The sequence below is a fragment of the Aptenodytes patagonicus genome, chromosome 5 (assembly GCF_965638725.1).
Source record: "Aptenodytes patagonicus chromosome 5, bAptPat1.pri.cur, whole genome shotgun sequence".
Taxonomy (NCBI): domain Eukaryota; kingdom Metazoa; phylum Chordata; class Aves; order Sphenisciformes; family Spheniscidae; genus Aptenodytes; species Aptenodytes patagonicus.
Genome location: NC_134953.1, coordinates 47,205,602 through 47,232,570, shown reverse-complemented (window position 1 = coordinate 47,232,570; position 26,969 = coordinate 47,205,602). Strand labels below are relative to the sequence as shown.

Sequence of the window (26,969 nt, the reverse complement as noted above, 5' to 3'; positions counted from 1 at the left end):
TCCGGTGGGTGAGGAATTGGTTAGATGGTCGCATTCAGAGGGTGGTGGTCAATGGCTCAATGTCCAGATGGAGACTGGTGATGAGTGGCATCTCGCAGGGGTCCCTATTGGGACTGGTACTGTTTAATATCTTCATCAATGACATAGACAGTGGGTTCGAGTGCACCCTCACCAAGTTTGCAGATGACACCAAGCTGAGTGGTGCGGTCGACACGCCTGAGGGACGGGATGCCATCCAGAGGGACCTGGACAAGCTCAAGAAGTGGGCCTGTGTGAACCTCATGAGGTTTAACAAGGCCAAGTGCAAGGTCCTGCACCTGGGTCAGGGCAACCCCTGGTATCAATACAGGCTGGGGGATGAAGGGATTGAGAGCAGCCCTGCCGAGAAGGACTTGGGGGTACTGGTGGTTGAAAAGCTGGACATGAGCCAGCAATGTGCGCTCGCAGCCCAGAAGGCCAATCGTATCCTGGGCTGCATTAAAAGCAGCGTGGCCAGCAGGTCGAGGGAGGCGATTCTGCCCCTCTACTCTGCTCTGGTGAGACCCCACCTGGAGTACTGCATCCAGCTCTGGAGCCCTCAGCATAAGAAAGACACGGACCTGTTGGAGCGGGTCCAGAAGAGGGCCATGAAAATGATCAGGGGGATGGAACACCTGTGCTATGAAGAAAGGCTGAGAGAGTTGGGGCTGTTCAGCCTAGAGAAGAGAAGGCTTTGGGGAGACCTTCTTGCAGCCTGTCAGTACTTAAAGGGGGCTTATAAAAAAGATGGCGGCAAACTTTTTAGCAGGGCCTGTTCTGGTAGGACAAGGGGGAATGGCTTTAAACTAAAGGGGGGTAGATTTAGGCTAGATATAAGGAAGAAATTTTTTATGCTGTGGGTGGTGAAACACTGGCACAGGTTGCCCAGTGAGGTGGTGGATGCCCCATCCCTGGAAACATTCAAGGTCAGGTTGGACGGGGCTCTGAGCAACCTGATCTAGTTGAAGATGTCCCTGCCCATGGCAGGGGCGTTGGACTAGGTGACCTTTAGAGGTCCCTTCCAACCCAAACTATTCTATGATTCTATGAATTTTGTCACATGACTTATTTTTAATTTTTTTTTTTCTCCCAGAAAATACTGCCCTTTGGTTTAGTAACTATTTGTTATTTTTATCAATAATTACCAGGCCTGACGCAGGTTGTCTTATAGCATTACTGTGTGTAATTTTCCTGTACGTTTCTTTTCTCTAAGGTGCTGAGTGGTATCAGCTTCCCTTGCCTTCAGCTGACTTATGCATATTCAGCCTGTAAATGATAACTCACATTCATGTCAGTTCATGTTTATTTGATGAGCTCATGGAAGTGTAAGTCTAGTAGAATGGAAGAGATGGATAAACACTGAAAAGCATTCATTGTTTTACTGTTTTCTTTGGAGGGTTTTAGTAGCAGGGTGTTCATGAGGGTTCTGGGAATCTTTCTTGCATAGGCTTTGTTTGCCTTGAAGAAAAATGCTCAGTGAAGCTGATTTCAAGTGGGCTAAGTGGAAAATTCCATTGTTCAGTCTTGTCTTCCCTCCCCCCGGTAATTTCTTTGTCTTTCTAGAGGAAAGTTACTGGAATGTGGCCTGATAGTGACACAGAATGTTCACCGTCTCACTGTAAATAGGAACCGTACAGAGACATCCCAGTGTTTCTCTAAATTGGTGTAGGAGGTGCAACAGGCGAGCCAGTTTGCATGGAGAGCTTGGTGTAATAAGCATAATATTTAGATATTTGCAAAATGTTTGGTGTGGCTTTGTCATATTTCTGAAATTAATATCTGTTGACATCTTACTGTATTATTTTGGGGCCAAAGTGATGAGTTGCTTGGTTTGTTTATGATTAGTAACTTTTGGCCTGACTTAAAAGTCCTGAACTTTATGAGTTTAGGTTATATTTTCCCCCATCTAATTCCTTCACTAGTTGATGCTGCTTTGTCTCGTTGCATTTGGACACTAGAACCCATATAAAAGTCTGTTTTGCATTGCTCATACAGTCACAGCAGGGAGTTTGATCATAACTGCATCACAAGTTGGTGAGAGCACCAGCATTGGCCACATCTTCCTGCATGCTAAATTCTACTAACCCGCATCTCGCCATGTCTCCTGTTCAGAGGTCAACTTTTAGCCACGCTGAAGTAGTATCTTTGCCATTCCAGTCAAGTGAGATGCAAACCTCTTCCATTTTTTTTTTTCTTCTTCACTCTAGTTTGTACCCTTCATTAGTATCAAAAATCTGGTGTAACATTATTTTTCTCTGTTGACAATGAATTCTGCATATTACTGTGATTCTTATTTTTATAAAACTTTTGCTTCCAACTTAGTGGTAGATCACAAATAAGCTGCTGAATATATTTTAATTCCTCTCTTTTTAGGTCTTCTATCTAGGCTGAAAGTTTTCATTTTGCAGGATTATTAAAGCGTAGTATCTGGCTCCCTAGTCTGGCATTTTTTTTACAAAACTTTCCAAAATCCCTTGGAGATTGGGCTTTCTTTCTTATAACTACAGGCCTCCTTTTCAACCTGTTATACTCCATGCCTATGTTGATTTGTAGTGCCATTTTCTTTTGGCTTGAATCCACAAATGCCTCTATTTTGAAAGAAATAGTTGATCGGAGCTCTTCACCACCATGCCTACTCACCAACACATTCATAATCTGGCATCCCTCATCCACTAGCACATTAGTCTGTGTAGTCCTGTCGACCAAGATTATTTGGAAACAAGTCATCAAGTGCTCAGCCATACAGTAAGAGTTTTCTTGTATTGAGTTAGCCATTTGGGGGGTGGATAGGTATTTTAAGGGTATGGTTTTTGTCCTCTATTTCCCTAGAGAAACATAGTTTGTACCACAGCAAGATGCCTTTAGACCTATATAGTTTGTTCATCTGCCTGTATGGAATTAGCTGTATTTGCATAAAACACATGTATGCCTTTACACAGCATCCACTTGTTGGTAATCTATTGTATTACTTTGAGCATGCTGGTAAGGAAAAAACCCACACATGGTATGTGAATAGACAAGCTGACTCTCTCTTTTTTTTTTCTTTTTTTTTTAATAAATCAGTTCTTTCCCTAGAGATCTAGATAGATGCTTTCAATTACTGTTGGAAAACAAACAACTCTTAAACTTAAGCACATGGTTTTGAACAAATAAATCACTTGCTGATTAATATGGGTGATAGAACTTGTTTACAAACTTATAAAACCTGCTGGTGCATGAAATCAAACCTGGCCTCACTAACCAGTGCTCATCACCATTGCCCTACTGACCGTACTCCTCAGCACCCTGAGTATCTCTCTAGCTCTGAAGACTAAGTGAGGTGAGTACTTTATGGGTCTGTGGTTCCTCTCTTGCCCTTTGCGTGGACTTGTATGGTTAAGGGGTGCAGAACAGAGTGCATATCTGTTGTACAGGCAAGTTAGCTCTACGCTGTCTCACATCTGGACCTGTGTCTGGTAGATCTGAGCCGTTCATCGATTGATGTGGTTAGGGGAAGCATACGCTGGGATATAGCCTGAGTGTGTCTTTGTTGTATTTAAATTGCTTGTAAGTAATACTCGCTAATGTTGTCGTCTTGTCTGTTTGCAGTGCCTCCAGGGATTGTGGGTGAAAATAAACTGGAAGATGTGAAAGTGAAAGAGAAGCACAGAGTTACCCTAACATGCGAAGTGATAGGTAAAAGTATACAATATTACTTACCTTTACTGATCAAACCCATGGTGTCGATCATCATTGGTTCTGAACAGCATGTTTTTAACGGAATTTTCAGTTCAGTGGAATTTTTAAATTTGACCATGGTGCTTATAGCAGGACTAAGCACTCCTTATAAAAGTTGTATAAAATGTAACCAAGAGCATAGTTGCTGTGATATTTCTTCTCTAAAGGCCTATGGAATTTAAGAGGAGGTATATATTACTTCATGAGGTTCGAAGACTTTAGAATACTTATTCCAAAACATTTCCCTAAAGCATATATTTTAAAAAGGCATCTGAAACTGTATGTTTCTGTTTTTCAGAAATGTTGGCATATCCTAGAGGTTATGCAACAACTACTATTTGCAATTTTCTTTACTCCATTAAGGGAACCCTGTACCACAGGTCACCTGGATAAAGGATGGGCAATCTCTAACTGAGGATGAAGATCACAAGTTTCTGTCCAGTGGGCGTTTCCTGCAAATTACCAATGCTCAAGTCACTGACACAGGGAGATACACATGTCTTGCATCCAATACAGCTGGAGATAAGAGCAAAAGTTTCAGTCTTAATGTACTTGGTAAGACAGCTGGGCTGGCTCTTGCAGAGAAAATATTAATCTCAGGAAAAAATAGATAACCACATTGGAATTTTGTAGTACTTTAATTACAGCAATGCTTAAGTTGCCTGGCTACAATTAAAATTTCATAGCTTAGTAATTGATAAATAATAGCAGTTCAATAGAAACAGCAGTTCCGTGCTTTAGACAATATAGAGCTAGAAAATGTGGAGCTATAAGAGGACATTGTCTGTATGGAATGAGCAGGACAGTACATTAGTTTATTGTGTTTCAAGGAAGGAGTATCTGAAGAGCACTTCAGATTGTGATCTCTTCATAAAAGCTGAAACCATCTGCAGTTCTCTTTTTTTCATGACGGTTATTGCATAACCAAATGCAAACAATGGCGAGTTTGTTTTCCACATCCTCATTTCCTAGGCTCATGCCACCTACCAATCTGCTGCTCACAGGATCATCAGGCAGCGGGTCTGCCAGCTGCTGGGCAAGTGGTGGTTGGCTTCCTGGTGACCTGTGTTTGACAAAGGCTAAGGGTGAATGGAATCCTCTGACACGGGCTGACTGTTGGCTTCAGGACAAAATGTAAAACCAGATGAATGTTGTCTGGTTCTGGGTTTCAGTGTGCCTTGTAGGAATGCCTCACAGCTATTTAAGGCTGCAACCAGATTCCTAGACTGAACAGGGAACAGAAAATTGGCTTTTCATAGAGGTTCTTCCTCTGGTTAATGTTTTTGTTGTTCCTAGTGCCTCCAACCATTGTGGGTGCAGCCAGCCATGGAAATGCAGAAGATGTCACCGTTATCCTCAACAGCCCAACATCGCTAGTTTGTGAGGCTTACTCGTATCCTCCAGCTACAATCACCTGGCTGAAAGATGGTAATCCATTAGAATCAAACAGAAATATTCGCATTTTGCCAGGTAAATTTTTTGTTATTGAGAAATAACATAACGCTTTATTCTGTTATTGTTTAGTTTCCCATTACAGATTGTTATGAAAAATCAAAGGATATATTTTTAAGTGCAATGTTTGTACTTTTGTAGCACTTCCCCTTCCAATATTTTTTAAGTGCTTCACAATTAACTGATTATTTACTTGTATTTTATTTGTATTCAGGTATTTATCCTTTTGTTCCATAAAGCTAAATGATGGCAAACAAGTTCCTTGGAGTTAATTTCAAGTTGTTTATATTCATTATTAAGTGTGGAAATTAGATGGAGAGACATATAATCAACAACATTAGTAAAAAGAATGAGGTGGCATTTTTCTAGGTCATTAGTAGTTTGCCATTTTTAATTTGTGGAGTAACTCTTACCTAGCACATCTATGGGGGTGGAAAACAGGAACAAGCTTCACTGGTAACACTGAAGTAATGTAGATGAACAAGTACTTTAGCATTAACTGCAAGTGTTCAGAGGAAGAATGAGTTGATATTGATAGCGAGGAATTGAATTACTACATGGGGGGACAACTTCTAGGAATGCAGTCTGAAAAGAGCTGCAGCCAGATTAAATAGTGATTCATCTCTGAGAATGCAGACAATATAAATCATAAATAAACAGGATACTATGGGAAGGAAATTGATGGATGTCAAAATTGTAGAGGCCACCTGAAGTCTTAAATCCTATTGATTCATTCATGTTTACACTTGTCACATTGTGGCTGTTGCTTCTGTCCGTTCTCCAGAGGGAGTTAAGGGCCTCTTTCATATGAAGTACTGCACTGAGACAGAAAGGCAGTACAGAGGCTCACATCCACCCCTGTATGTTGAATAGACTCTTTTTGCTTAGTCTTACCGATAATGCCTCCTTTCCCTTTTTCTGTGAATGAAGTGCAGAACCCTAAATCACTTCTTCCTATATGTGTCTTCAAGAAATTTCTTGTACAGAACTATGTTAACAAATTTTCCAAGAATCTGTAAGCAACAGGAGTTGTGATCCAAAGCACTCCTGCAAATTATGCAGTCATTTATTGCACAGTATACGTGGTGGTAAGCAGTCAGTTTTTCAATGCTTATCTAAGGGCAGAATTTGGACCAAAGGGTTGAAAATATTCTCCAGAAACTATTTTAATAATTGGGAAGCAAGAGTATAACAGATGCTGTTAAAGAATGATGTCTTTTGGCAGGTGGTCGAACCCTGCAGATTCTAAATGCACAGGAGGACAACGCTGGAAGATATACCTGTATAGCCACAAATGAGGCTGGAGAAACTTTGAAGCACTATGAAGTGAAAGTCTACAGTATGGAAATACTTCCAATTTTTAAAATTTTTTTCTTCTTGCATTCTTCCATTTTTTCCCCTTTGCAGTGTTACCTATCCTGGTGAATACAAGGATTTCTGTTGGTAGCTTTGTTTAGCAAGCATGTGCATTAGCTCATGACATAGGAGAGTTTGCTGTTGCATCCTTTACAATGCTGCTGTTGGGCTAAAGGTCTTTGTACCACCCAGGGAAAGACATTTAAGGCACATCGAACTCCAGTTTCTTCTGAAATGCCTTTTTGGTAATGATTTTAAAATCGGATGAGTGCAGCACGATGGGAGATGTGAGCAGAGAATCTCATAGAATCATAAATCGTTTATGTTGGAAAAGACCTTTAAGATCATCAAGTCCAACCGTTAACCTAGCACTGTCAAGTCCACCACTAAAATCTTGTGAGCAAAGAAACTGTTTTGGAAAAAAAGGAGGGGAGGGGACCCATAACAATCTAATGGGAAACTTTCTTGGTAAGGTAAAATAGAAGGATACTATTTTTATATCCTTCCATAAAATACCATACGCACAAAAGCTTTTCCCATTCAAGGCTTCCTGTCAGCACATTGTCCTTTGAGCATCTGTGCCTAATACTCTATTTTAATGCTCAAACTCTTCATTATGGGCTCAGTCAACCATGATTTTTCATCTTTTTTTCTTTTTTTTTATTTTCTAGTCTGAATTGGATTTTGGTTTGCTCTCTCACAGTAACTGTGCTGTTATTTTAATTACACTAAGTCCCTAATTAGGCCCCATTGGATTTGGAATAATGAGAAGATGACAAAAGAGTTCATTACTGAAGTATGGCTATGTAGCAACATAAAGGCCCCCACCCCCAAATGCCATTGCAACTGTCAGTTGTTATGGCACTGTAAGCATTAGGGTAAATTTAAAATTTCCCATTGAAAAAAGAATGGAAAATCCTTTGAAAGCATTTAAAATAATTTGAAAGATATTATGAGACTGGGGTGGGGGGGGTAGCTTAAGAATTTTGAAATGTTCTGTTTTCATTCTGATTCAGAAGGAAACGAGATTTTGCAACATTGGGATTTCAATGGAATGGAAATGTTGAGTTTTGACCAACTACTCTGAGTGTGGACTTCAGTTCAAACATATGTTTCTGAGAATATTAATTTCTATTAAAATGCTTTTTAATGACTGCAGTACACTGAACTTTATAGAATTCAAGCCAAACACATAATAAAGTGCTATAGCTAGGTAAGGTTGGCTATAGTCAGGTTTGCATGTCTAAAACTGTTCAACACAGTTTTATGTATTTTTATATATAATACATATACTAAAAATAGTTTAAAATACATATCTGTGTTAAAAAAAAAAAAAAATTCAGCTATGAGGAAGAGGCAGATTACAGGGGGAATGCACTTGCTTTCCCTGAGGTTATCATCCAGGTTTTCCCTTTGTCCAGTTAATTTTGAAATGCTGCATAAGACAGTAAGTCATGAAAGTCCTTCTTGCTCCCTTTGTTTTTGTCCAGTTCCACCCACCATTAACAAAGGGGATATCTCAGGGATGGGTCTCTCCCCTAAAGAAGTGAAGATCAAGGTAAACCACAGCCTTACCCTGGAGTGTGAAGCTCACGCCATTCCTGCTGCTGCCATCAGCTGGTACAAGGATGGACAGGCCAGTCACAAACTTAATTCCTTCTAATGGGTGGATTTCATATCAAAACAACTGCGTATTCACTGTCGCTATTAATGAGCATTCATGCGGTGTAACAGGCTCACTTGCACTGCTTAAGTCAGCAGGAAGTCATCTCCCCACCGTCCTGCTGGCAGGATCACCCATTCATGCATCTTAGGACGTTTGCTGTTGGGCAGACCTCTGCAAATTGACACCCTTGCTTTTTTGTGGGTGCTTGGCAATGCCACTGAGACATCAGTGCCACTGGCCTGTGCTTTAAAGGGGGAGGGCCCTGCCTAGCAGTAACATCCCGTGGTATGACCACGTGTCCCTTTGCTGTTATGTAAAGTCCCTAAATGCCCTGTTATAGAATGGCCCCATGCTTGGTTCCTCTAAGTGCTGCCCTTGCAGAAGTTGCAGAGAGCCTCCCACTTGGTTCTGGCAGAGCTCACAAAGCCACAAAAGCATCTGGATCCTCTGCAAGGGGGAATGAGGCACGATTCCTGCCACACACAATCTTCACAATAACGTAGGTCCAGAGGAGAAGCAGTTTGGAAGGGCAATGCCACAGAATCGTACTGATGTGCAGACTACTACGGGCTGGCTATAAATAAAAAACAAACGGTGCAACTCTTCTGTAAGAAAGGAGAATATAATCTCTTGCTTTAGCTGTTCTTGGTAGGGCACTTATCATGTGGCAAACTGCTGCACCTCTGCAGCTGGACCAGCTCTTCCTGGATTTACTGAGCATACAGAAACAGCCTGGAGTCACAGGAGAGACTGTGTATACACCCTCCACCTGTTTCGAGAATATGCTGTAATTCTAGGATCTCCTGGGTGTGCTGATTGTATTGCCAATGAAAAATGATGTTGGGGGGAGTTGAGAGGTCCCCAAAGAAAGACAGTGGCTGTAAGCAGCTTGCTGCCACTGTCAGAGCAGCAGCTTTTTCTTAGGTTGCCCCTAGGTAAATGGCTTTCACTCACATCTATGGACTAAATTAATTGTCCCCTGCAGGCCAGGAGTTCAGTGCTGACTCCCTAATGTGTTCCATTTTCATTATTGAGAGATACAGGTCATATTAGTGTAGTCTCTACTGTCATGGATGATGTAAATTCTAGGGACAGTAATGTCTAATCCTGTGTATCTCTGCGTTGCTGCTGCATCAATTTTATGTTCACACTGTGTCCTTTCTGGGCAGCAGATCCTGGTGGTTGTGTGGCTGTAGGGTGAGTTAGATCGAGTTGTTCACCTCATAGAAAACTGATAGTTTTACATGTGTAGGTTTTCCATCAGCTCATCCACTTGGCCAGTGAGTTCAGGGATTGAATCAGCTTGATTTAATCAGATGTCACGAGAGCCCTTGCCTGATGGGGATGGCGTTGCTCCTTTCAGCAGCAACTTGCAGCTGGGGTTAGGAGTGATGTAAAACCACATCCTCTTAGGAGACCAGCTACCAAGATCAGAAAGGTGAAGATGCAGAGTTTCTGACAACCATGAAAACAAAACTGTCTCCAGGAACTTGGAGTTTGATCAAGTTTACGCAGGGAGGAAAAGTTTTTGGTCTGAGGGAAGGGAGGAGCAGATGAGAGGAGAGCTGGGCTGCACCACCTGTGGCCAAGGCTGCCATCCCAGAAACACCTGGCTTATGACTGTGTCCTAAGTGGTGACCCTCAGTGATTTGGTGTCCTAAGCAACTGCTTTCTTTGCATAGATTGAAAGCGGGCCTTGCTGGAAGCATTAACAAAAATTGAAGGATGTTCTGTTGGTAGTGGTATCAAAGCAGAGGAAATACCAAAACCAAAATGTGCTCTTACTCCCAGTATACTGCCTTAGGAAGGATTTTGAAACAACCTGAATTTGACCAAAAGAGAGATGACATTATATGACTTCCACAAATATGGCTATTTCTAGTGTATGTTTCACCAAGTATTAATTTCCATGTAAAATTACATTACAGCCACTTAAACCAGATGATCATGTCGTTATCCAAGCTAGTGGCCGTACTCTGCAGATTAAGGAGGCTCAAGTATCAGACACTGGTCGTTACACTTGTCTGGCATCCAACATTGCTGGAGAGGACGAAGTGGAATTTGATGTAAATATACAAGGTAAACAGAGTTCACATAATTAAAGTCTTCTAGTAGCCTCATTTTCTAATATTCTGGTATGTTGGAATTCTTTATAATTTTGTATCCTTTACACCTGCTTGCTCTAATCCAATGCTTTTGTGTTTTGTGTGATTTTTATTTCATGTATATTTTGCTCATCTTTAAGAAATACAGTATTTGATTATTCTTTCTTTCATATTTTGTGACATAGGCAGTGTTTCTGAAGTCAGTGGAATGACATAGGAACTCTGATCTTCCTCTAAACTACATGAAAAAGTTTTAATTTAGCTTAAACTAAGACATCGTATTTTATTTATCTGTATTGACTAGTACTTAGAGGCCCCAGACATAAGCATCCTGTTGGCCTACACACTGTGTGTAAATACAAGAAACCAATCATTAGTCATTTCTGAAAATTTAGACAAAATTAGAACTTGAGTAAAACCAGATAGCTTGCTATTCAAGTATTATTGTTGATTAATACCCTCTGTGTTTTGTTGTCAGGTCTTCTTACACTGTTATTTACTAGTCTGCAGAAAATATTCAGTAGATTGCTCAATTGTTCATTCTGATGAAAAGAACTAGAATTTTCCTGGCTAATCTAAATTGGGGGGAGGGGTTAATTTAATACCCTTAATTTTTATTGCTGCTATTTAACAATTACAGTATCTTTTCATTTCTTGACTTTACAGCAGAAATAGATAGTTTTAAAATTCCAACTTTTTTCCCCTCCTTGGTTGTAGTTCCTCCTAGTTTCCAAAAGCCTTATAAGGAATGGGAAACCGGTAACACAGTAGATACAGGAAGAGGTGGAGAAAGTAAAGATGTGATTGTCAACAGTCCCCTTTCACTGTACTGTGAGACCAATGCTGTTCCTCCCCCAGTTCTTACGTGGTATAAAGATGGCTATCCTCTGAGCTCTAGTGATAAAGTACTAATATTACCAGGTGAGTATTAAAATGTCGCTCTCTGACCTTAAGAAATGGTGTTAGTGCTAGTATTTGTGTGGTAATAAACTTTTCCCCTTCAAAACAATGCATTAATGTTCTTTTCAGACTTTCTTGACTGGAAATGTGTTTTTTTTCCAGTCCTTGGACTTAAGCTGTTTCTTTCTTTCATTTAAAAAGTAGTCCCTAAAATGCTGTGAATGTGACCATTTAACTTTCATGTGATGTGTTGCAAAATAAAATACAACAATGATACCTTCTCTCTGATGTGTTCCTGATTTATTTTGTTATTAAGTTTTGCTTTGGCAAAATCATAATTGGAGTAGAAAAGCCTCTTAACCAGGGAGTGAGGCATGGAAATAATGCTTCCAGCAGAAAAATGGTCATGAGCTCTTAACTTAACCTCATATGGGAGAGAGGTGCTTATAATGCTGAGAGTATAAAAAGGGAGCCTTTCTGTGCAGAGGATGGTTTGGGATGGCATGTGTAAAGAAGGGCAGCAGTGGGGATAATGTCTTTGTGTCTACCTATTGCTTATCTGTTGGGAGATCATTGACAACCACTCCCAAAATGCATTCCTAATACGCCCTGTCTTTCTGAAGTTATTTATGTGACTATGCCTTAAATGAGGAATAGAGTGAAAAGTAAAAATAGTATGTACCTGTAAGCTTCAGAAGTGAATTTTTTCAGTTTGCAACAACTTTACGAGAATATTATGTGCTTATATTTCCTTTTGCCTATTAGTTCTCTGTCACCTTGCTGAGAAATATTTCTATTTTTGATTGAAGAATAATGTCTGGCTGCATATTGCTGAAGAATGTTATTCCTTTCTGTGGAATTAATTACTCTTTTCTAACATTTCATGCTGAATTCCAAGTATCTGTCAGTAGAAAAAGTGGCTAGGAAATAAAAGTCTTTAGTTACTTATAATTCAGAACAAATGCTGGCCATTCATAAATTTTCTTGCTCAGGTCTCTAGTGAAATGCGGTGTGGAAATGATGGAAACTGCTTGATGCTGCATTTAAATCTTGAATGCATTTTCCTTCCAGGAGGCCGAGTGTTGCAGATTCCTCGGGCACAAGCTGAAGATGCCGGGAGATACACGTGTGTGGCGGTAAACGAAGCCGGGGAGGATTCCATTCATTACGATGTCCGCGTGCTCTGTAAGCTTTCCTGCTTTCCTTTTTCTTTTTAATGACAAAAAAAGAGTTCTGTGGAAACTAATGAAGCATTATAGTTCAGGTTTACTTAATGTTTTTAAAATTTATGAATTCTGCATATTTTAAACTATGAAATTAATGTGTTTACAAAACTCTAGCACCTTATATAGAAATATACAGAATTGCATGAAAATAGTGTTAATGTTGTTAGTTCAGTGTGTTTTTAGGTTATCATTACAGGAACTCAGTTGCATTATCCCCATCACACTTCACCAGAAAGAAAAGTATATGTAGAAATCCAGGTTTTATCTTGGTATCTCTTATTCCCTATCCAGTTTCCAGTTCAAAATTCTGACCTACTAGACTTTTCTCTCTCCTTATTTTGGTCATCATTTTCTAAAATACCTGCAAAACTCCTGAAGGTGTAAGGGAATTGATGATTTAGATCAACCATCGAATGCCTCCAGAGTCCATTTTGCATGATCTGTTTACAAATATTGCATAGAAAGCTTTTGTATGCTGCTTGCATTGTCTGTTGATGTACTCAAGGTTTTTGCCTTGGGAAACACTTATTTCTTTACCTCTATTTCTGCATCTACCACTGAAAACACTGATTTTTTTTTTTATTAGGAAGAGGGCCTGCCTTGGAAATCTTCTTTTGTTCTGGCAGCAAAGAACATGACTAGCTGGAAAATGAGTTTTCACCTCTTCTTCGTTATGGCTGCTGTGGATAAGCGTACTTCTCCTGCAGTCCCTTGAGTTATACTGATTTGTTCCAGCTGAACTACTCTTGGGGTTTTATTATCTTTCACTGTATTCACTGAAGATTTCACTACTTTCTTATGAAAAACCAATCTAAGATTGGTGGGCAATCTTAAAAAAACCCCAAAACAACAACAAACACTGGGAGATACTAAGTCACAGTATTCTTATCATGTTTTGCTCTTTTGTAGTACCACCATCCATCAGTGGAGCCGATGGTGATCTGCCTGAAGAAGTCACTGTGCTTGTGAACAAGGTTGCGGTGATGGACTGTGTTGCAAGTGGCAGCCCTTCTCCAAGTATTACCTGGCAAAAGGATGGCCGCCACCTAGCAGAAGACGACAAACATACATTTTTGTCCAATGGAAGGAGGTTACAGGTAGCTCTTAGTGAATAAACCAGTTTTTAGCATCGCAAACACAAGCTGCCCATAAAGACAAAACTGTTTATATTTGCTGAGTATGAGATTCTGAAATTTTTTTTTTCCCTACAAGGTGCTGCAAACCTAAGGAGTTTTTGTCCCTTGTCCCTGTCCCTCAGCTGCTTCTTCCCGCTCCTGTGTAGTTCCCTCAGTTGTGCTGACCCAACTGTTTGTGTGGCCATGCTGTGAACCACATCAGTGAAATCACTTGGTTTAAAATAATGTTGATTTTTGTGGGGAACAACTTGTCAATTTTGTCCAAGTTTCCCTAACAGAGTTTAATTATTGCAAAATGTAATTTTTTTAAATTTAAATAGTGAATTCTGAAGAACATGCCCCGCCCCAGATCAATGGATGATACTGGATGAAACTGTAAAAAACAGTTTGAAAGCTGAGCTTAATTCTCTCCATTTTCATAGCGTGATGTAAGAATACAATAAAATATAAAAAAACATATAGAACATTAAGATTTTAATTTCAAATATTTCATGAACAGTTGTTTTGTTTTTCAATTTGAATGAGTTTAATGTGAAAGATACTGTGTTGACTTTTCTGGAGGTTTGAGACGCACAGATTTGTATAACAGATTCTGAAAGGAGTAGCATCAGTGGATGTTTCTCAGATTGGCTTCTTCATAACACTGCAAAGGCATTAGCAAAAACCCAGATCAAACCAAAAAAACCCTGCAGACTTGCAGGCCCTGAAGACCTTGGGGTCTTTGGGGAGACACCAAAACTTGATGCTTTAACAGTAAGTTGTCATATATTAGCTCAACAACAATCTTGTTTGTTTCTTTTAGATTTTGAATTCCCAAATAACAGATACTGGCAGGTACATCTGCATTGTGGAAAACATAGCTGGAAGTGCCAAAAAGTATTTTAACCTAAATGTTCATGGTAAGTACAGTAATCCATAATTTTCTGGTTGTCTTCTTTCAAATGTTATTTTAGCTTGAATGTGTTAATTTTAGCAGAGTGCTTAGGCACATACTTAGCTTTATGCATGTAAGTTGTCTTATTGGGTGTAATGGAGATTCTAACGTACTAGAAATCAAATATAAGGTTGAAGTACCTTGGCAAAACATAGATGTGATACCTTACGGCTTCAGCTCTTTATATGTATTCCATGTAGGTGGAAATTATTATTGAGGGAGCCTTGTGTAGTCGCTATGTGTATATGCTGTGGAGGTGTTGCTAAGCCCTGAAATCATGAATTACAAATTGATAACAGAGATATGGCACTGTAAAAGCTTGCTTTTTTTTTTAATTTCTCTTTTAAGATTCCTTTCTGTTCTTTTGTTGTTGTTGTTGAGTTAGAATAGGATTAAAGTAAATTTGGGCCTTTGGCTTCACAAGTCAATCAAGAAATCACAAATACAATCAAGAAATAAAGACATTTTCCATTATTTTAAAAAACAATCTCTCCACCACCTTCCCTTACCTCTCCTGATAGATATCCTGATTTTCTGAAGCTCCAATTAACATTTCAGAGTTAACCTTAACTTTCCTTTTTATTTGTGCCCACTCTTCCTCCCACCACTTTCAGCTTTCCATTCTGAATTGAAGATCAAACAAGCATTACTCCCACAAAATCATCTGCATAATTACGTTAAAACCTACCAAGGTATACTGGCAGCTACATCTTTATGTGCTTTCACAGTATGATTTGGAGACTTACGTCACAGTCTTCTACGTAAGATCAGTATCCTTTTTCACATCCTTGTTAGCTAGCTAATCTTCTGTATTACATACCAGAAAGAAGGCAAGTGCTGTCTTCTCTCTCTCGGTTAAATACAGTACCAGCATCCAAGGAATGTGATGATTCAGATTAATACATACAGAAGAAATAAATTTTTTTCTCATTCGTACATGCAGCAGATTCACATACTAAATGAAGCAGATTTATAGTGCCTTTTTCTATTCAGTAATACAATTAACCAAAACCAGCGTTGCCATGGGAAGAATTTGCCCTGGAGTAATTCTCTGAGAAGTTACTTTCTTTCAGTGGAGTCTATCCAGATTTCCTGATGTTTGAGTTTTGTTTTACAATAAAAAATTTTGCTTTTCTTGACATTTCTGTTTTAATTTAAACTTGTCTTTAAAAGATTTGTTTATAATGACTATAGTCTAATACTATTATTTTAAAAGAAATATTTGCTTGAAGCTTCAATGCTAGCTCAACGATATTACCAGTTTAGGTCTATTAATCTCTGAATCCAGTTTCATTTGAAAAATTAGACTATAGCTGTTCAGGAAAGGACCACCCAGGGTGAAGCACTGATGAAAATGCATTATCACTAAGCAGCATGATCTTTGTTTTGTCAGTGTCAAAATAAAAAAGGTTATTTTCCAGCATTTTTGTATGTTTCTAATCGAACTGCTTTCATAAATTTAAATAAAATGTTAAAGATGATGCTTTTTAATAAGTTAAAAAAATTCACTTCTTATCTCAAAGGTGTAATAAAACTAAAATAAAACCTTCTACAACATTGAAAATAAGCATCCAGTTTTAAAATCTCAACCTCTAACCTTAATATATAATAAATAGGTAATTTTCACACTGAATACTAAAATTGAGCCCCTTACTGCATCTGTATCCAGGTTACCTGTGGTACATTTGTGAGTGGTTTGCACGCGACATGAAGGCTGCAGAATTTGAAATGTCCCATTTATATAGTTTAAGCAAAATTCATTAAAAGATAGCTTAGATTTGGCCCTGTATATTTAATTGCCCGCTGTCTTGCACTGCCAATAATCACATCTGTGGGAAAGTAACTGTGAAAGTAAATAAATATAAATAACTATAAAATTTCATCAGATCAGAATTCTCCATTTATTCTAGTGAACCATTTTATGCTCATTATCAGGGAAATAACCTTCAGTTATTCCAAGTTGAAAAACATGGACTGAATTCACCCATTTACATTGACTCCTCTTGTTTCTGCAGTGCCACAGAGGAGCAATAAACTTGGCTTAATGACTGTTTTGTGTCATTCAAGTGACAGAAAGCAGCTGGAGTATTTCTGCTGGATATGGTCCAAAATACTTTAATGTTTCTGTCTTTGAAGAAGAGGATTCCATGTGTTCTTTGGAATAATTTTTCCACCCAACAGAGCCAAGAACATGCTTTTGCTTTCCTCTTAAGTGTTTTATATATCCACACTGCAAAAACATGGAAACTAAAACTTGGGGTTTATTAAAAGGAAGAGATTTGCAGTTATTTCATTTTAAATAGTTCTTGTAGAAAGGACAAATGTCAAAATATTCTTGTATTTAAAAGTACTGGGACTTGTAAGCTTAAAAATTCACCCCTTAGAGCAATGCTTGCGTGCCAGAATTTTAAACTGCTTAGCCTCACTATTAAAAAACAGGTTTGTCTGGTTAACAAAAGAACTCTGAACTGTATGAGAACGAATCATTTTTTGGTTCTCTATAATGAAAAAATGGACTGTTTCAGAAAGAGTAGGAGTAATACAATATCAGGAAGAAATTCTACTTAGTCACCCTACATATCCTGACAAGGTAAATTTAATCTGTCCTGCCTTACATAGCAAGTGTCCTATGAGTACAGCATTTTAAAATTGATAGTGCATTAGTTGGGAACTGCAGGATCTCTTATAGGTTAATTAGCCTTCCCAAATCTCAAGCACAGAAGGACTGCAGATAAAATCATTTAAATTTTTGTGAGTTACAGGAACAGGAATTGACCATTAGATTGGCTTCAGTCATATTTCCAGATACATCCAAAAAGCAGCGGATCCATTCATAGGATGTGAAAGATTTTTGCAACCTGACCTTTTGGCAAAACTCAGCAATTCAGCTTTATTTTAGTAAATCAGGATCTTGTGGAATATTGTCTGCTGGTGCTATGATAGATATTATTAACGTATTTCTCTCCACAGTTCCTCCAAGTGTTGTTGGTACTAATCCTGAGAATTTGACTGTGGTGGTGAATAATTTCATCTCTCTGACTTGTGAGGTCACTGGCTTCCCACCTCCTGATCTCAGCTGGCTCAAGAATGGAAAACCTATCAGTTCAAATACCAACACTTTTATTGTGCCTGGTGAGGAATCTCAGCTATTTCTACAGCCTTTGGACTCAACTTCTGTTTTGTCTTCATAAGGGTGATGGCCATTATTTATGAAGCCAGTATATTCTTAGTATTGCTCCAGTGAGTAGACAAGACACTTGGCCTACTGTGTTTAATAATTTCTTGGCTGTTGGGTGAGTTCACTTTTAAAGAAAACTAGCTTACACTGAAAGCACTGAAATAAACTATGTGGAAAAGACTAGAGGGCAAGTCACATAACAGAGGTGCTCTGATACAGGTATACATTAAAGCTGAGTCACTTTGACACATTTCAAAGAAATGATCAGAAATTGTGACGGAGGCTAAGATAAATTCTGCTGGCTTAGATGACAAAAAGTAAAAACCTTCCCATTGACTTCAGTGGGAAACTGGATTAACCCTGCTGAACTCTCAGGAAGAAATACTTGTATTTGAAGGTCGTCTTAACCATTTGAAGCTCCTCACTAAATAAGGTCCCTGAGTCTCTGTGTCATTTCTGCTCCTGCTGCATCTCCAGCCCAGGGTATCAAGTGCAGATCACTTGCTGTGGTGCTCATTCCTGTCTTGCTGGTATTATGTGACTGGGGGCTGTGTTACATCATAGACTAAAGCATAGACATGGAAATTGCTTAATGGCAGTAGAAGCACCTGCACAGATTTGTAATGTAGGCACAGGCAGTAAGTAGCTTCAGGAATGGAGACAGGTGAGACTGTGGAATAAAGAATGGGATAGTGACAGAGTTAAGTGGAAAGGGCATAGTTATGTCAGGAGACAGAAGTTAGCAGCTACGAAAGAAACAGGTGTAAAAGGAGTATTTGTGGTCCAAACTTATTAACAGCACTAATGAAATTTACCCTAAAATTTCAGTTCTCTTGGCTGTTTTTTTTTTTTTTTTGAAGGATTAATGAAATTCAAAAAGCAATGGCAATGTAGTGCTTTTTTGAATCTGAGGTTAATTTAGTTCCTGTGCTCAATCTGGACCTGCAATTTTAAAATAGCATTTGAGATTGATACAATAACCACAGAATAAATCTCAAGCCTTCTCTTTTTACTTCAGGTGCTCGTACTCTGCAGATTCCCCGAGCCAAACTACCAGATGATGGTGAATATACTTGTATTGCTAGAAACCAAGCTGGGGAAAGTCAGAAGAAGAGTTTCCTAACTGTTCTTGGTTTGTTTTTTACTATCTTCTGAAATAATATCTATTGCTTTGAAAATGCAGTACTTAATATTTATTTTTATTAGGTTATTTTCTGTCCTCTCACAAAACAAAGGCAGAAATAACTCTGAGCTTCTTCTACAGTGCCCCCAAGCATCAAAGACCACAGTGGAACCTCACTGACAGTGCTGAACGTGAGAGTGGGCACCCCAGTGATGTTAGAATGTGAATCAAATGCTATTCCACCACCAGTCATCACCTGGTACAAGAACAGGCGCATAATTTCAGAGTCTGCAAATGTGGAGATCTTGGCAGATGGGCAAACGTTACAAATCAAGGGTGCAGAGGTAGGCCAGGCTTGTGGGATGCTGCATCTGCCACTACTCTGCTACTGTTAAGCAATTATTTTGCTCTTTATTGGTGTATTCTGCTAGCTGTATGTAGGAGATTTATTTGCTGGAGGCCTTTCATTCTGCCAAAAGGACCTTGAGTTGGCAGAGGCAAAGGCTGTTAATATCTTTGAACTGTAGCATTAAAATAAGACTCCATAGTAAGTTTTTTTTTTTTAAATTTATTTTTATTTTAGGTTTCTGACACGGGCCAATATGTGTGCAAAGCCATAAATATTGCAGGGCGAGATGATAAAAATTTCCATCTTAATGTTTATGGTGAGCATACTCTGCGTGATCTGAAGTAGTTATTATAATACCATTGACATTGTAGAGTAGACAATTCAAAATCAGTTTACAAAAATATTTGGTAACCAAACCATTCTTATTGCTTCCATTCAATTTATAGTGCCACCAAATATAGAAGGCTCTGAACAAGAGTCAGTCAATGAAACTATCAGTAATCCAGTTACCTTTGTGTGTGATGCTACTGGAATTCCTCCACCAACATTAGTGTGGCTTAAGAATGGAAAACCAATAGGTAACATTCTCTCACGCTCTCTTCCGCTTTTTTTTTTCCCCCCCTTTGGGGCACCACTGTGCTATTTGCTGTCTGTTTTTTGTTTCTTCTTCATCTGTCTCTAGACAGACTCTTATGTTAACTGATTGGAATCTTTGTTCTGTTTTGTTTTGAAATTTTGATGGAAAAATTTCTCAAGATGAGTTTGCTCTCTCTGGCCTCATTTGGAATGACTACTTGTTTACATATTTTCAGAAAACTCCAATTCTCTTGAAGTTCATATTTTATCTGGTGGAAGCAAGCTTCAGATTGCTCGCTCTCAGCTTCTAGACAGTGGGACCTACACTTGTATTGCCTCAAATATAGAGGGGAAAGCTCAGAAAAGTTATGTGCTTTCCATTCAAGGTAAGGCATGAGAGTACAGTGAGCAGAACTGGTTAATAATTGGTTGAGTATGACACTGTGTCGGTACTAGAGACAGTGAAATAACACAAACCTGTAGAAAAGTGGAGAATTCAGACCATTATTTCTATCGTCTGCAACCAGTGAGGAAAAAATGATTAGAGGCTTATATACTGTTAGTCAGAAATTTGCATGAAAAAGAATATTCTTAACCTCTGATTGTAGGAGAACTTGAAAGCAGTTGGGAAGGCTGTGTGTGATTGCTGCTGATCGCATCCTTCCTCCTGCTGAACACTGAAGCTACATTGGTTGATTGTGTGTGGAGCACCACACATGGATTCAGAAGCGGTGATACCGGTTGCCTTTTTTGCCATAGCAAATAGGAGGAGACAGCAAAAAAAAATACTGGCAGAATTTCCTTATGAATTTTTTTTCCCCACTCAAATGAGAAACTTTTATTTGTTATGGAATTGTCTCCTGCCTCGCTGCACGTCACCCTTATGCTGCAAGTATCTTTATTTTCCTCTGTTCCTAATGACTCATCCCCATTAATTGCTTGCTCTCAGCTTCTAGACAGTGGGACCTACACTTGTATTGCCTCAAATATAGAGCGAAAAGCTCAGAAAAGTTATGTGCTTTCCATTCAAGGTAAGGCATGAGAGTACAGTGAGCAGAACTGGTTAATAATTGGTTGAGTATGACACTGTGTCTGTACTAGAGACACTGAAATAACACAAACCTGTAGACAAGTGGACAATTCGGAATTGTCTCCTGCCTCGCTGCACGTCACCCTTATGCTGCAAGTATCTTTATTTTCCTCTGTTCCTAATGACTCATCCCCATTAATTGCACTAGTTCCCTCCCGTGTCCAATAACATGCCTGTTGTATAGCATCTCCGGCTTTCTGCCATCGTCCCTTCCCATGCTGGCAGTTGCTGGTTGAGGAAGAAGAGGCAGCATCAGCTGTAACCTGAGTGTGCTGACACACCCATGTGTGATAGCTGGCCATCAGCAGTCCAAACAAAACTAGGAACTGTTTGTCATAGTGCTTGTTCTTTCGGAGTGCTGTTTTTTCTGTGTCCCCCTGCCTGCCTGCCAGTTTTTCCCCAAGTTTAGGAATTGAATATCAAGCTGCTCGTTTGATCAAATGTGACTGAAATTGCTTGAAATGCTCAAAACTTACTAGTGGGACTGACAGTCTTGACTTGATGGATAGCATGACTGTCATCCTTGTTCTTTAGGAGAACAGGCTAAAAATGGCTACTGGTTAGGATGGAGTAAGTGTGTGTCTGTTAACAGGAATATGATGGTCTTGATGCAATAGAGCATTTGACTGTGCAGTAAGCACATGCTCAAGAGTTAAACAGGCATGTAATTGTTACAGTGCATTGTAATGTTTACTGAAATGGGATTTTGTCATAATATTGTACATGTTAGCATTGTTTGAGCAGATAACTAGATACTAAATATAATGGCAAAGATACATGTTTTTTTATAATTTTGTAAATTAGCTGTTTTAAGGAACATGGCTTTGAATTTATCTTCGCAGAACCCCCTCTAGAAACAATATAATCATATACTTTCTAAACTAGATTTGAATGGAGGTACTGCAATAAATGCTAGTACTCATGAGTTACTGCAGTGTAACTTTTTGTAGTTTAGATTATGTTTCTTGCTGATGAATCTTCTCTTCCCTCCATCATGCATTTCCAGTTCCTCCTAATATTGTTGGCTCTGAAATGCCTAGTGAGGTCAGCGTCCTCCTAGGAGAAAACATCCAGCTTGTCTGCAATGCCAATGGAGTGCCCATGCCTGTTATGCAATGGCTTAAAGATGGAAAAACAGTTGCCAGTGACGATTTACAAAGAATAAGGCAAGCAAAAATAATCAGACACTGCATTCTCTTCTTGTATAATTTTAAACCTCAGGGGGCCCTAAAGAGGGAGCATGAAAGAAGGCCCTAAGGAGGGAGTGTAAAGAGGGCCTGAGTCTTAGCTTAGCCAGGTTAAGAACATCACCTCTGTCTTTAGCTTCTCTAAATCTAGTATACTTTGTTACTACTTTGATTTTTTTAATCTTTTTTTTTTTTGTACAGAGGTAAGTATATGATAGCTATTCCTTTCTCAGTTAATAAGTTCCATTAAAAGTCATCAGGTTCACTAAAGTTTATTAAGGTCAATAAGTTCCATTAATTTCCTTTGGAGGGGAAAGATCTGAGGCATGGAAATATTTTACTCTTGATGCTTTTCATTATGGGTTCTTCAAAAGCCTGATTGGAATTGAATCCTAATACAAGGTTAAACAGGACATCTCTAGGAAAAACTTCCTAGCCTATCTCTAATAACAATATTTTGCAAAAAACAATGGTTCTCTCACTGAATTCCCAAGAGGATAGAGGTAGTTGATTTAAATGTACAAAACTGACTGTTTATTTGCCAGGTCATAGGAATAAGTAAACAAACCCACTGTGATTTATGACCTTCCTTGTAGAGTAACTCCAGATGGCAGCACATTAAACATTTTCAGAGCTCTCAGTTCTGATACAGGAAAATACACTTGTGTGGCTACTAATCCTGCAGGAGAGGAAGACCGAATTTTCAACTTGAATGTATATGGTGAGTTTTCACAGACATAAAACTGAAATCTGGTCCATAATCGTATCTTTGTAAGCACTCCCAAGAGAGGGCCAAGAAATGAATGCCTGTCTTCAGTGTAATACTACATGCATGTGTTTCCAATTTCATGTACTGTAGATATCACAGTATATTACACAGGATGTTCTGTCAATGACAAAATGATTGAAATCACTGTTAAATATGTTTTGGGATAAACAAATTAATTCCTTTTGTGTATTTCATAATAGAGGAGTTCTGCTTATGGTGATTTTTTTTTTCTTGTAGAGAAAGATACACTTGGGTCTGATTTACTATGATACTGCTTTTTTGTTGTATTGTTTATCTTCACTAATTCAAATCAAAGTACATCAGCTAAAACCAGAGTAGTATGCTAGGGAACTAATAGTTAAAAGTCTCCCCTCCCCTGAGAAATAGTTTATTTAGAGTTTAAAAGAAAAATGATAGAGTTTTGGATTAAATTCTTCTCTTGCACAATTTGACATACGATAGTATGTCAAAATACTAAAGATAGTATGTCATATAAGATAGTGAGCATAACTCTTCTTAAGCAGTATAGAGGGTGGACATTTTAATTTGTGAAAAATGTGCTCATGAAGTACAATGACTAGTGTAAAAGAGTGAAGAGTTCTGCATAGGGCAGCGTTTCACAGTGGTGTAAGTGTCTGTCCCAGTTATACAGAGACTCAATCAATTGGAATACAAGCAATGAGCAGAGTAACAAGAGATGACCTTTGATATAATAAATAACAATACTGAATGACCACATGACATCTTTTTGGGACAGAATGGCACTACACAACAGCGGAGACTTTTTTGATCAGTTTGTATTGGTTGAGGTTCAAGCAATAACCAACTTAAATGGTCTTATCTATGCAACTGTCATGGTGTGTGATGGGATCTTAAGTCAGCCAGAGCTTGGAGTGGCATGTGGCTGAGCCTTCTTTACATAGTGAGTCCCCTCTTGCCCTCAAGACCAAGGTTTTCAAACTAACCTATAAAACCAAAAAGCCCCAAAAGCAGTTCTGTTAGAATAATCAGCCAGAATACTTAACTAGGCATTCTGAAATTTTCTATGTTTAAAAATTAAGTCAGCATATACATCTAGAAGTTAATAAACTAACTTCCCTCCAGTATGATTCTAGCTTTCACTTAATTTAAGATTTATTTAAGGAGGTAAGTTTGAGTGACAGCAAACTGCCAAGTCGCATCTGGCCCTTAAGTGGTTTAGCCCATCCCCTCTAAGGCTTCACCACTTGTTCCTTCCTGCATTGTCATTCTCTCCCCATGAGCTTCAGGCTCTGAGCTCCCTCTTGTTTGCCGCAGCCTGACAAATCAAAGAGATAGTTCTACTATCATTCTAAAGTGCATCTGATTTTAAATATGTAAATGGAAAATTTATTAGTGCTCAATGTTACTGTTAGAGGATTTACTCTTTAAAAAAATGGGGATCTTGTTATTGAATTGCCTGTGGGGCATTAGGTGCAGGATTTCCTGCAAGGTAACACATGTGGAATGATTTTAAGAGCCGGTTTTAATATCTTCCTTTTCAACATTTACAAAATGTAGTTCCTCCAACAATAGCTAATAATAAAGATGAACCAGAGGACCTCACTGCCCTTTTGGACACCTCCCTAAATATTGAATGTACTGCTACTGGAACCCCACCACCACAGATAAACTGGCTAAAGAATGGCCTTCCTCTGTCTGTCTCCTCCCAAATCAGGTTGCTGTCAGCTGGGCACATTCTCAGGTTGGTTTTCATCTATTTTAACTAGCTGTGTTTTCTGTTCTCTTTTTGCTATATCAGCATAATTTCGCTAGTACTTTTGAAAGCAAGAATAAAATTTGATCCAAACCATGCCATAATAAAGATAACGTATTCCATTTACAGCTTGCTTAAAATGATTTTCTCTTTAGACTTGCCCGAGTGCAGATATCTGATACTGGTGTGTACACTTGTGTAGCATCTAACAGGGCTGGAGTAGACAACAAACATTACAACCTTCAAGTTTTTGGTGAGTTTCTCTGAAATGCTTTATGTAAAGGGTATTATTTCTTAAACCTAATATTCAGTTTTCTTTCTCACCAACACAAAGTTGCAGACAACCACAAGTATATCTTATATAGGTAATCATTAGGGAGACATTAACTTTTCAAGGTGTTTTTTTTTTTTTTAATGGGAAGTGTTTTAACCCTAGAAGAGTCCTTACTTGAATTGGCACCCATAAGGTGTCACAGGTTTTTTAGGAATAATAATAATATATAATTTCTAAGTGAATTTTAACACGTGCTAAACATGAATGTAAGTGAGGAAATGCAAAAGGGTAGCTGCATCCCAACTTTTTGTATTCAGAATTAACATCTGGCTTGTACTCTGTATGAATCAGATCTTTGTTTCTCGGCAGTTCCACCAAGCTTGGATAACGCAGGAGGAACAGAGGATGTGACTGTAGTAAAAGGCAGTTCAGCTTCGATGAAGTGTCTTACTGATGGCACTCCTGCCCCCACTATGTCCTGGTTTAAAAACAGACATCCTTTAAGCCTTGGAGCTCACCTGATGACAAGTAACCAAGGAATGGTCCTTCATTTTGTAAAAGCAGAGATTGGTGACACAGGCAAATACACTTGTGTAGCATCCAATGAAGCTGGAGATACCAGCAAACACTTTTCCCTAAAAGTGCTGGGTAAGTGTTAACCTTTCAGTTGAACAAAATGCGAGCAGTAAATGAGTATCTACTCAGGGCAACAATTAAAAAAATCTCGGGGGGGGGATAAGGAGTATTTTCAAGAAACATTTACTGTGATAAATGAGAGAAATAAGGAAATGGAAGATACCTAAAGATGTGCGAATGTATAATATAGTATATATTTTTTCCCAACGTTTCCCAAGTAGTGAAATATGCTATAATTAATAGTAAACTAATTTACAAAGTAATTTGGTTTAAATGAATAACTTTGGTTAGTAGAAGCTTGACAAGATGATAGCACAGCTGAAGGTACAACAGCTAAAGGGCTAATAAATATATTCACTGATATTATATATTTTACCTGGGATTATGAAAATATTTTCTAACTAATAATTGCAACTCATAAAATACGCAAATTAGTAGACAGAGGCAGATGGAAATTAAGTGAGATACTCAGTGAGTTCATGACACAGTCAGATATAATACTAATGTAGACTAATTCTACAAATTCTAACCACAAGGCGGTGGTATCAAGTTTTATAGGCTTTTTAAATCAATAAAGAATACAAATGTTTTTCCTTCCACAGAGCCGCCTCACATCAATGGCTCAGATCAACCAGAAGAGCTCTCTGTCGTCATTAACAACCCTCTTGAACTTCTCTGCATCTCTTCTGGCATTCCAGTCCCCAAAATCTCATGGATGAAGGATGGGCGCCCGCTTCTGCAGAATGATAATGTTCATGTCCTAAGAGAAGTCCTTCGAATAACCAGTGCTCAGGTAAAGTATTTGTTTCAAAATAGGCTCAGTTTTGCAAACCCTAGAGGACTGCGCAGAACTGCCTGCTATTAGGACCATCCTAAGAGATGTCCTAAAAAGCCTCTATAAAATCATCCACCTGCATTTGCGGTTGGAGAATATATTTTTCAAGCCTTGCCCTGGAGTTTCCCATACAGAAAAAGCAGTAGTATTACAGGTTGAGAGTGCCCAAGCACTTCTGTCTCTTCTGAGCATTATTACTTTCAGTTCATTTCAAAGTTCTGTAATTTTTTTATTTATTGGTGCTTCTTGTTACAAAGCAGAACAATCAATGCTAGGAACTCATCTTTTTCTGGGGTTATTTCTCGTTTCAGACTGTGTAATCTGTTCATGTTCGTTTCCTACCTATTTAACTCTTGTTACTATCTCTTGCTTTTCTTGTGTTTTATAGTTCCTCCTCAGCTGTTCTCTTTCCGTTAGCTCGGATTTTCCTAATATCCATTTGTTTCTCACATGTCTAAGCCATAGGTTACAGAGAAAAGCTGCATTTGCAGTCATCTGTGTGCAAGTTAAGAAAAAAATAAACAAAGACAATAGAAAGACTTTCAGATGAATTCACACGATAAAAGAGTCTAGGGAAAAATAACCTTTAAAAACCTGCACCAATAAACTAAGGCTGTATTCAGCTATGGACAGCCAGACTGAAGTTCACCAAACAGAAGTGGGACAGGGCTCGGGTCTGATTGCTGATCGTTTTGTTTGTAAAGCAA

The 26,969-nt window shown here is 38.7% G+C and overlaps 1 protein-coding gene across 1 annotated transcript in view; it reads left to right on the top strand.

Annotated features, from left to right (window-relative positions):
• Positions 1 to 26,969, top strand: part of HMCN1 (hemicentin 1) — a 209,103-nt gene that overhangs the window by 141,511 nt on the left and 40,623 nt on the right. The window contains exons 48-69 of the mRNA XM_076339558.1: positions 3,607 to 3,693; positions 4,099 to 4,290; positions 5,032 to 5,205; positions 6,413 to 6,526; positions 8,034 to 8,179; positions 10,138 to 10,288; positions 11,032 to 11,235; positions 12,286 to 12,399; positions 13,350 to 13,537; positions 14,379 to 14,475; positions 17,481 to 17,642; positions 18,707 to 18,820; positions 18,953 to 19,155; positions 19,395 to 19,476; positions 19,607 to 19,738; positions 19,973 to 20,122; positions 21,833 to 21,992; positions 22,610 to 22,734; positions 24,322 to 24,505; positions 24,673 to 24,770; positions 25,161 to 25,439; positions 26,030 to 26,220. Of these exons, the coding sequence (XP_076195673.1) occupies positions 3,607 to 3,693; positions 4,099 to 4,290; positions 5,032 to 5,205; positions 6,413 to 6,526; positions 8,034 to 8,179; positions 10,138 to 10,288; positions 11,032 to 11,235; positions 12,286 to 12,399; positions 13,350 to 13,537; positions 14,379 to 14,475; positions 17,481 to 17,642; positions 18,707 to 18,820; positions 18,953 to 19,155; positions 19,395 to 19,476; positions 19,607 to 19,738; positions 19,973 to 20,122; positions 21,833 to 21,992; positions 22,610 to 22,734; positions 24,322 to 24,505; positions 24,673 to 24,770; positions 25,161 to 25,439; positions 26,030 to 26,220 (3,347 nt within the window). The remainder of the gene's footprint in view (positions 1 to 3,606; positions 3,694 to 4,098; positions 4,291 to 5,031; positions 5,206 to 6,412; positions 6,527 to 8,033; positions 8,180 to 10,137; positions 10,289 to 11,031; positions 11,236 to 12,285; positions 12,400 to 13,349; positions 13,538 to 14,378; positions 14,476 to 17,480; positions 17,643 to 18,706; positions 18,821 to 18,952; positions 19,156 to 19,394; positions 19,477 to 19,606; positions 19,739 to 19,972; positions 20,123 to 21,832; positions 21,993 to 22,609; positions 22,735 to 24,321; positions 24,506 to 24,672; positions 24,771 to 25,160; positions 25,440 to 26,029; positions 26,221 to 26,969) is intronic.